The sequence below is a fragment of the Mugil cephalus genome, chromosome 7 (genome assembly GCF_022458985.1).
Source record: "Mugil cephalus isolate CIBA_MC_2020 chromosome 7, CIBA_Mcephalus_1.1, whole genome shotgun sequence".
NCBI classification, from domain to species: Eukaryota; Metazoa; Chordata; class Actinopteri; order Mugiliformes; family Mugilidae; genus Mugil; species Mugil cephalus.
Genome location: NC_061776.1, coordinates 17,959,656 through 17,970,492, shown reverse-complemented (window position 1 = coordinate 17,970,492; position 10,837 = coordinate 17,959,656). Strand labels below are relative to the sequence as shown.

Here is a 10,837-nt window from a genome sequence, read left to right as displayed (position 1 = left end):
ATAAATATTCTTACAATATTATTTTTATTTGACTGTTCTATATGTATCTATTTGTGTCTGTGTGTTTGGCTTTGTTTCTTTAGTTTAAGCCCCAGCAATCTTCCTTAAGAGGATGTAATTATCGGTTTTCGTGCTGTGATGCAAACTGCACTCTTGGCATTCTGTGTTAATATTTAGTGTCTTGTGTCATTGCAGTAAGTTTTTAGACTTAAATGTGTAACAGCGACTTTAAACTCAGACAGAGACTTCTTAACATGTGGGACATTTACCCAAGTTTTAAGGTGAGAGTGGGCTCACCAGAACCGGTTTGCTGCATAAGTCAAACTCGTTTTAGGGAATTTCTTTCATTGTTTTGCTTGAATATAGTTCATGTGTCTACATCACTGCTCCATATAGAAAACCCAGACAAAGTGATTGACAGGACGCTGCGTTGTAATGCAAAAACGTTGTGCTTTATTGTTCTCATCTGCCAAAAGGGAGCAAACAAATCCTATGACGGTGAACACTGAATCTATTTCCAGCAATATGAGCAGATGTATCATCCACAGGACTTGCCACGCATGACTCCAGGGGAACGAGATGGATACCCACCGACCCACTTTCAAACTCTTTCAGGTCAACTCTACCACCAGGAGACATATCAAACTGCAGTCGTATGGAGGTCTTCTATTTGGAGGAGTCCTAAGATATTGCTTTTAGAGATATTCTTCTGTAAAATGATTGACTGTCCTGATACTTTTATGTGGAGATCTCACTGTAATGTTTCAAGTTCTGCTTTAATTTGATTCTTTTTAGATGATGATTATATGTTCAGGTCACATCTTATTCAAAAGTCAGCTGATTAAAAATATGTAATCGCAGAGCAGGAAGTTTAAAAAAAAACAGCAATCCTTTCATAAAAAGTAGCAAAATTACTTTTTTTCAAATATTTTTTCCTTAATATTTGTATCGCTTTAGCTTATGTTTTCCATATTCATTATATTTTCTTAATAAAACTTAGATATTCATGAACAATAGAGATATTTCGTCTGGGTATACTGAATCTTCACAGTTGTGATTGGCGTAAACACAAGCCTCTGTCCTTCTTGTCGTGTTGTTACGGGACATGGTGGGCGGGTGATCCCTGCAGGCAAGAAAGATGAGAGAAATAATCAAGAGGGACTTTGTGGAACAATCTGTTCTTAACCAATATCTTTTGTAAGCGCCTGTAATGATTCATCATACTGACAAAGAGAAGTGTCTAATGAAACTTTATATGCTATAAAGCAGAATACAGTATACTAAGTCAGGGGACATAAAATCTCGTCTTACACCCGCTCATCCCAGACACAATGACATGTCTGTGTCACATTCCTGCAGAATATTTTCTTCTTCACGTACCTGAGTCATGTTCCCCTCATTGATTTTCCCATGTTTCACTTACATGTGCCGAAGAAGTCCCATAGGTAAAGACCTGCGCATGTGCTGATTGTCTAGAAGCTCCTATTATTCTACTCGTGTGTACTCAAGGTACAGTCGATTTACAGGTTTTTATGATACTGTCACAAGATATGCCCGAAACTGCAAAGTTGTTTTTCTCCAAAAAGATTTGTGGATGTAAAGGAAAGCGTGTTCTCAGTCAGAGCCTGTTAAATAACATGGTCTCCATGTGATCTGAGGGTGGAGGCGATTAACTAAAAACTTACCACATTTAATTCACACTTCGTCTTCCACGAGAGATCACTTAAAGATAGAGAGAGATGACTTTTTAGTGTAATGGTCCAACAGTTAATAAGATATTTTTAAGAAATATGCTCATCCACCATATTGCTGCTAATAATATTAAGAGCGAGAGATGGGAAGATTGATATTAGGCTCATGTTTATGAGCAGGAGCAGATAAAATCTCCAAACAGGGAAAAGAAGCTATATATGTGTGTTTCAAGGCGTTATGTGTCCAACCTGGAAACAAAGAAACTAGACCAAGAAATAAAGCTTGGTTTATATTTCTTATTGAACCTGGCACATAACTTGTCTCAAAACTGATTTTCATCCTTGTTTTTAAATAGATTACGCAAACTAAAAATGACACGTTAATAAGGAAGCCTCAAATATAGATAGAACCAAGTTTTCTGTTTCATTTATTTGCAGATTTCTAGCTGCTAACTTAACATCCCAGCTATGTCTCATTCAGCAAGAAGGTCAATAAGCATAGTCAGTTAAATTATTTTAATTCCTGCAGAACAAAACTATGAAACTTTAGTTTAAATGATACTCACCCATACCAGCATTACTTCCTGGGCAGGGTACTGAGGATATAATAATAGAATGTAGTTGGTACATCAGATGAATACAAATGTATATGTATTACACCAGTAATATATGAAGTCATTGCCTTTGTTTTTCACCCACCTGAGTAAGTTCGGGGCTGACAGAAATTGACTTTGACCCCGTACTGTCCCACAGGTGCTGCCACCACTGTGTAGACATCTCCACAAGTTTCTTCCTGGATGTCGCAGTACATGCTGCCTGGGGCTGCGGTGCACGTGTAATTGGCACCTGTCCCGTACAACTCCACTATGTGATTATAGATATGAGGACCCAGTGAACGCCAGTACACCCTGAGGGAGTTGTTGGTGCGTCGGTAGAGCTTCACACCTGTTGGACAGCAGGCACCTATAACAAAGAAAAGATTTGCATGTTGATAATGTCATTACATTGTTTATACCATCAATTTTGTCGTTATCTTATACCACATATTTTTTCTTTGTTTAGGATTGCATTCTGCTTTTTACCATGATATGCACCGCTTGGTTCAGCACTAGGTGTAGATTTTATAACACATATTTCTTCTATCCATTAGCGATACAAATATATACGTATTTATGTATTTGTCCTCACTGGATGAGAATCCATGATATTTGCACTCTGACTTGTGTCCTGTGCTGCTGATGGCTTCCAGGTGGACGCTGTAGTTGGTGCCACAGGTGATACATCCCATCAGGCAGTGGGTGTCCAGAGTGTGGCACTTGGCATGTCCTCGTGGGGACGTCAGGGAGGAAATGTATGAGCGAGCTCCGGTGCCAGGTGACCAGGTCACATTGGTCATAGCCTGGGTGACCTGGGTGACATTCACATACGAGGGGCAGCAAGGACCTTGGAAAAAGGGACACAGAACAATAATCAATACCGTACAATATTTTGATAAATGGGAATTTGCATTTGTGTGGCTTTCTCTTCCCTTCACGTATGAAATGCCTGATAAGAGGAAGCCAAGTAAAAACTTTTTGTATAAACAAATTACTATGTAAGGAAACTAGATTGGAAAGAAGATTTATAACAGCTTTCTGTTTAAAATTAAAGGACCTACATGTACGATTTAGTGGCATCTAGTGGTGAGGTTTCAGATTACAGTCAAGAGTATAAACCTCACTATCCACTCACTTTCCAATAGCTCAAGGCTAACCTACAAAAGGGCACACACTAGATCTGGTATTTGGTCTGTGTTGCTGTAGAAACTGTAGTGGTGCTATGTAGATATAAGTGTTTCATTTACTGACATAAAAGTCCACAATATTTCAAAGTATCAGTGATGAATGATATCGTACCTGTTTCCAAAGGTTTACTGAATCCAGGAAGACTTTTCCCTGCAGATGTGGTGGCCACTGCTGTGACCTCATATATTGACCCGCAAGGCAATAGCGTGAGCACGCAGGAGTTGTTTCTCGAGTGGCACATGTGTCTGTCGTAGCGTCCCGTGGCAGTGACGGTGTAGTCGGTTTCGGGGCTGTTAGGGGTGGTGATGAGGACTCTGTATGTGGAGCTGTTGGTCTGGGTCAAATTCAGAATCTCTGGAGCGCAGGGGGCTGCAGTGGGACACACAAACAAAAAGCAGAGGCTAATCATGTAAGAAATAATGCAAATCAAGAACTTTTTTTATAGTAATGCTGTAGTTTGACATTTTGAAAAATACACTGATTCACTTTCTCGAAGAGAACAGCAGAGAAAACCTCACTTGTAAGTAAAGCTTGCAGATTAGCTTAGCTTAACTTAACTTTGCACCAAGATGTACAAAAGGTAAACCAGATAACTGGCTCAGTTTTGTAGTTATATGATGCACACTGCTCTTTAATGTCTAGTGAATTAGTTTAAAATTAGTTTTTCAATGTAACGACAGGAGAGACTTCTCATCTAATAATCAGCAGGAAAGTGCAAGAGTGTGTTTTATCCAAAATGTCAGACTATCTGTGAACGGAGTTGTGTCTCACCTTGTTGGATGTTTTATCAGCCTACCTCAAACAGATGCGTGTGTGATTATGTCACTATTCATCAAACTCCAATTAACGTGTTTTATGCCATCCTCGTCAATACCTGTCTCGTGTGTGTGTGGTGTACAAGTGCGGTTGCATCCTCGTAACTCGCTGCAAGGTGTCACCGTCACAGAATAAGGCGTGTTGCACGTCAGATCGGAGAGTGCACACATTGGTGACGTGTCGTTACAGTGGATGACATCGTTGGTCTGTGCTGCTGTCGTTTCGTAGAGCTCGGCCCCTTTGACCGGGGACCACATGATCTCCAGGGTCTCTGTAGAGACGAGGTTTATGGAAACGTCCTGTGGACAACAAGGAACTGGGGGAGGTGGATGAGGCAGAAAGGGGGAGAGATAATTAATGTCGGGCAAAGATGTACTTGAGTAATTGAACCAGCAGGTACGATTGCATGTAGCCCTCACTATTTATAGGTAACATTTTAACCGATTACAAAAGGCAAAGATGTAACTTCACTGGATCTACTCCATGTATCCAACAAAGCTGTGGCAGTGAGTCAGTGCCATTGTTAAAGAAGGGGCACGCCTTAATTGAAAACAATATGAATTACACAGATACTTTTATAAAATATCTTTCAATGAAAGACTTTTCTTTTTTACAACAATGCCATGGTAGAGATTTCTAGGAAGTTCAAACGTCTAAGGTTTTTGCTGCCACAGGCCTTTGAGTCATCGACTATGGTATCAAAAACAAACCCAGTAAACAAAGTGCAACAAGCAGGTTATGAAATAATCATGTGGCTTCTATTCAGGGTTATCCCATTCAGCAGCCACAGGGGAAGTGTTGCATGTCGGTTGTTCATATGAACATCCACTCATGTTGTATTCACAACCTTGAAAATGAAAATTCTGTAAAAGTTCACAGGGGGTGATGAGTTTTTCAGAAAAGGGTTAGTTTGATTGAGTTTTATTTATAATTTATGACAATATGTTTGAGGAAACTATCAAAATGTCCTCCTTTTTCTATTGGACTGTGTTACTTACTCATTAGCGTTGGCCGCTAAAAGTTTGGGATATTTTTGCTGTCATTCTTAGAAACAGCAAAAAATGCTTAGTTAATTTAGGATGACTTATAAAACCTCAAATCATAACTTTATCAAAGAATACTGAGAAAATTGCATATTTCAAAGAGCCTCATTCTTTTATTATACTTTTGCATTTCCTAGCTCGTTAGCTAGTCGTTAGCTAGTCATTAGCTAGCTAAACTGCCTTGGTTTCAAGATACCAGCTGTTGCCTAGCAGCAGTGTTCTTGCAAATTATGGTCAGTGGTACAACTCTAGGGACAATAACTAATAATTTGCTAAAAACACAAGCTGACCAGTTCCATTTGAAGGCAACGTAAGTTTAGAGGCAGGAGAAACGTTATGATAAGTTTTGGAAAATGGCAGGTGGACTATGGAGAATATGTGTGTGAAATAAAAGAAGAGCAGAACATGTGATATAACCGTGTGACCTGAACCAAGCCTGTATACAGGTGGTGGTGAGGCTGTACATGTGGGTGCCTCTGTGTGATGGTCCTACTGGTGGTGTAGTTGCGGACGTGTGCGTAAAGGCTGGAGCCGGCCTGGTTGTAGGGTAACACGCTGGTGAGGTATGTGTAGCCACACATGCAGAAAAATGGACAGGTAGTTTCAGTGGTGTTGCAAGACTTTTCAGTGCCGTCATCCCGCTTGATGAAAGCCATGTAATGCTCCACCAGTGGTACCGCGTCCCACATCACCGAGCAGTTACCAGCTGTGGGTTCCTCCACCCAGATGTTCTCCGGAGGACACGGGTCTGTCGAAGATAGAGATCAAGCATGTTTCTCCACCATTCTCTTAAAAGTGAAGGATTTTGTGCGACTTTGTGTTGTGTGCGATATACCCACATGTTATGTAGTCAATTGATTCTGAGGGGCTGCTGGGACCAGCGTCATTATAAGCTATGACAGAGACGGTGTGATTCTGTCCACACTCTGCGGGCGTGATAAAGCAGTATATATTTGCTGTTGAGCAGTTTTGGCCAGTAGTGGTCCAAGCCATGTAGGTAGTAGCGCCCTGGACTTGCAACCAGTATATAGCGATGCCAAGAGAGCGACCCTGAGTCACTTGGACGTGGGTCACATCTGGGCTTGGAGGACCTGGAAAGAAAACAGTAATGAAACCAAATTATTTACTGGGCTTTTATGTCTTTTTTATATACGTCAGTTAGTGTTATTCTCGCTTACGTGTAATCTGGCAGGCAGTGAGGGTGTCCCCAGTGCGACCCTCAGAGTCCCAGGCCATGCCCTTGATGCAATACGTCGTTCCCGCTTCAAGGTTGTCGTACGTAACCATGGTGTCAGTGGTGTTCATTTTGAGACGGGTGCTGGAGCCCTCGCGGATGATGCACAGCGTGTAGAATTTGGCGTGCTCCACCGGTGTCCAGGAGACAAAGATGGTGTCGTTGGTCGGGGCGGACATGTTCAACTTGGGCGCCACCACAACTACGCGGAAGATCAGGTGGAGAGGAATGAGTTAAAAAGTTAAAAAATAATGACAGTAAAACAAAATATTGTGTGAGGTGTAAAATGGACACAATTTCCCTCTGATCACATTACACTTGGTTGTCCTTCAGGAGGGGAGACAACCCAGTTCTCATGGTTTCTGTTTTCGTATTAGTAAAATAGCATAGTGCAGAGGGATGGATACAGTTTCAAACTTCTTGCATTGGCTGCGAAGAGTAGACAGTCAGTGACAATGGGCAGTGAAATGACAAGCCGTTATGGCCGGCGGAGTGAGATAACAGTCTATTGTTGTTTAGGAACAACAGGGAGGCTGCATTTCACTCTTTTAATACTCTGGTGACCACCTTGAGTAAACTCCTACTAATGTGTAATGTCAGGATAAGTGAAAGTGGATGAAAGAGTTTGTTATATGTTCTTGATAGGCTTCAATACGTTTTGCTGTGAAGTGTGTTTTGTCGTACCCGTTCTGGCCTCAACAGGGTACGAAGGCTGACTTCTCCCCGGGAGGGAAGAGTTGAGGGAGAGGACGCTCATAACGTAGTCCGTGTAGGGCTGGAGATGCACCATGGTGCCGGGGGAGCTGGTCACATTGGTCTCGTAGAAGAAGTCACCCGTCTTTGACTCTGCCCTCAGGATGTAGCTGTCCGCCTCGGAGACCTCCGTGAACTCCACGGTGATGCTGTCGCTGTTTTTGGAGTAGGCCTGCTCAATTCTGGGTATTTCGGGAGCTAAAGAGCAGATGGCAGGCGTCTAAATGAGATATTGTACTTCTCACTGCACTACATTTACACTTTTCATTGTTTAGTTTATCAAAACAGGACAATGTGTTAATGATCACTTCCCAGAAGACATATCTTTTATTGTCTGAGCTACTGTACAAAACCCTCAGCTACTCACTTTAGTGCTTTTGAAGAAAGGTTTTAGTTCTATTGTATATTAAGTCATCATGATTTGCACCTCAATGAGTTATGTCATAAAACTGTATATGCATGAATATTCTAGATCATAGGTCTTCAACAGGGGGTCTGCGACCCCTTGGGGGTCCACAGAGGCACTGCAGGGGGGTTGCAAAATCTTTGGTTGATCAGACGTTTTTTTATATATGTATATATATATATATATTTTTTTTTTAATTTCCCCCACAAATTTTAATTTCTTTGAATACACATTAACATGAATCCAACATATTTTAGTCAAGGGATAAGGGATAGCTTAATATTCAATGCAAAATGATAATAATAATAATGTATATTTATAAACTGCACTAGGCCGAGTTTAATATAGGACACATATAGTAGGTAGGGGGTCCCTACTTAATCTCTCCATCAGTTTGGGAGTCCTTGGCCTGAAAAACGTCGAAGACCCCTGTTCTAGATTAACAGAGCGACTCCTGCCTTCTTCTATATAAATGTAAAATACTTAAAGTATGAAGTTCTACCTCTTTACATATTAGTAGGCAGCTGTATCTGAGTCAGTCTGACCGGCTTTGTTCTTGTTACTGACCAGTTTTGGCCTCTATCACTGCGCTGCTGAGGATGTTGTCAGCGTTGTCCCTGGCCTCCAGCTTCATGGTGTACTCTGTGTTTGGTGACAGGGAGATAACCGAGGCCATCACCGTGTTGCCGCTGAACTGAGCGAAGACCTGTCGTTCGGACGGATTCTCGGGGGTCGCCGTGATTTTGTAGGAGCTGGCGCCCGTGTGGCCGCTCCACTGCAGTGTGATACTCTTCGACGTCGCCGTAAACACAGATAACGTGATGTCTGAAGGAAGACGAGAAACAGATGGAATAAAACTAAAATGACCTGTTACAACCAATTTAATTAATTTTTTAAGATATTTTTCACATTTATGGAATGACATGCACATATTTCTAACTATCTTAAAGCAAATATAAAATAAGATGTTTCTTTTTTACCATTTTGAGCTGCACATACCTGAAAATGACAAATGTCAGATTAATTAGTGTAACAAGGAAATAACTTGATGACAAATGACAGGAAATACAGTGTTCCCAAGACAAGGACATCATTCCAAGCGTAGCAAGCTGTTGGTATTTCATGTTATATCCTGAGGCAAATTATGCCCTGTATCATATTCTCAGAGCATGAGAGGCAGCAGGCTGCACATTACCTTCACTCAACACAGATTTCAGGACTGGTCAGAGCAGGTATTTCTTTCAGGGCGGAATGAATTTGTCTATTGAGCTATGGTCGGGCATGCCACACGCACTTGTTGAAAGCAGTGAAAGAGCCTGTGTTCATATGTTTCAAAAGTCTGAACATTTTCTTTATCTGGTCTTTGTACACAAAATCAAAGCAAATATGGTAACTACTGTACACTGATAATGATAAAACGACTCTTTGTGGTGTATGTGTTAGTGGCAATTACTTTAATAAATTAGAGAATAATCATGGCTTACCCCTGTGAAGGTCAATAAAAATAAAAGTTTCTGAATCTTTAACTGCATTGTTCCCATCCCTTCTGTGTTTTTTCTGCCACTGCCTGGAGGCGACACGTAGGATGCTGTTTCTCAAAATGACTTCAAGGAAGAAGCTCAGCCTTTAAATTTGTCTTTTTTTCCCTCTCCCCTTCCTCTCTCTCTCTCTCGTGAAACGACAGGTGCTTTATTGTTTCAGCAAATACCAAAGAGCCCAAAGGCGGTAACTCCTCCCCTCAGGGTGCCTGGGTGGCCTATCAGAGCCAGAGATGGAAGCTCACCTTTCTTATATGAGGATGATGATATTATCAGGTTTATTGCAAATATTTAATGCATTTGCAGACATTTCATTAAAATACACTAATTGGTAGGAACTGTATCCTGGAGAATAACGTCGCAGATTTTGTATTTGACAAATTAATTAATTAATCTCCCTTCTGAGAAATGTCCACGTCTTACATGAGGAGATAATATGATACATGTGTCTACATGACCTCCTTCTGTTGTTGTCTGGATGAAAGCTCGGGTTTATTGGCTGTTTAAGGTTTCCTCCGAACAATAATTTCATTTCTCCTGGTTTATCTAGTGATAGATGACACCTGAATTTGTTAGGAAACATAAATCCATCAGGTCATCAAAATCACTTTAAAACGCATCTCCCCCAAAAATAAATATCACATCTTTTGTTGTCTTGTTTGCATGTTTGTTGCAACTGAAGACAATCGCTTTTATAACTATGCACGGAAATAGTTTAAGCCACAAAGACAAGACAAAGTTAGAATAAAAGCTTCTTCTTTTTTTTTTTTTTTAATTCCCCAGTGACTAAGTATCTGCGTCAAGCATGTATTGTGAAATGGACTGGGAGGATCCTTGAGGAGTGTGTGGACAAAGTCCTTTGTGCACCAAGGGCAGAAGGAGAAAACTGAATTCAGCTTCACCCATCACATCAGATAACTCTATTTACAAACGTAGGAGAACAACAGCGGAACAGTGTCAGATTTCCCGGATCAGCAGCAAAACAGTTTTGCTTGGTTCCGTGACCTCAGTGTGTTTTTAAACCTTTATTTGGATATACTTTACATGCACTTTCATTGTACATTCAAATTAAAGTCGAATAAAAAACAGTGGCAATTCAGTGTTCTGCTGGGAAACTTTTGGACCTGGAATTTGTGTGGATGTTACTGATGTTACTGACACAAACCACCCACTTAGACCAAATATTTGGGCATCAATGTGTTGTCACAACCTCAGATGTCAGGAAGTGAAAATGCAAAGGGAGGAGAACCTAAATATGTGTATATAATGACCAGCTCAGGAAGCCGCAAAAAGACGAACCAGGTGTTATGAGGTTTATTCAGAAACCAAATCAAGGAGAGAGAGCTGGGCAGAGTGAGAAGCCTCCTATATTGGCGCAGCCCACATCCTCTTGAAGCTGCCCTCAATCACTCGTTTTCGGCACATGCACCTAAAACAAAGACCGAACAAACAACAAAACAACCAACGAGACTGGATCAAACATATATCAGAAAGATATTGGTGGTATTAATGGATTCATCCTCATTTGTCATTAGCTCATAATTAAACAGGAACACGCAGGCGGACCAACCA

The 10,837-nt window shown here is 41.0% G+C and overlaps 1 protein-coding gene across 1 annotated transcript; it reads right to left on the bottom strand.

Moving 5' to 3' along the window:
* Positions 1 to 433: 433 nt before the first annotated feature.
* fndc7a (fibronectin type III domain containing 7a) lies at positions 434 to 9,374 on the bottom strand. Its single transcript, XM_047589038.1, has 14 exons — positions 9,212 to 9,374; positions 8,708 to 8,726; positions 8,295 to 8,552; positions 7,253 to 7,519; positions 6,513 to 6,770; positions 6,174 to 6,425; positions 5,828 to 6,082; positions 4,350 to 4,607; positions 3,587 to 3,844; positions 2,880 to 3,134; positions 2,391 to 2,654; positions 2,258 to 2,287; positions 1,686 to 1,722; positions 434 to 1,123 (listed from the first exon to the last, which is right to left on the bottom strand). The coding sequence occupies exons 1-13, from the start codon at positions 9,266 to 9,268 to the stop codon at positions 1,691 to 1,693; spliced, it is 2,463 nt and encodes an 820-aa protein (XP_047444994.1). The 5' UTR covers positions 9,269 to 9,374; the 3' UTR covers positions 434 to 1,123; positions 1,686 to 1,690.
* Positions 9,375 to 10,837: the final 1,463 nt, after the last annotated feature.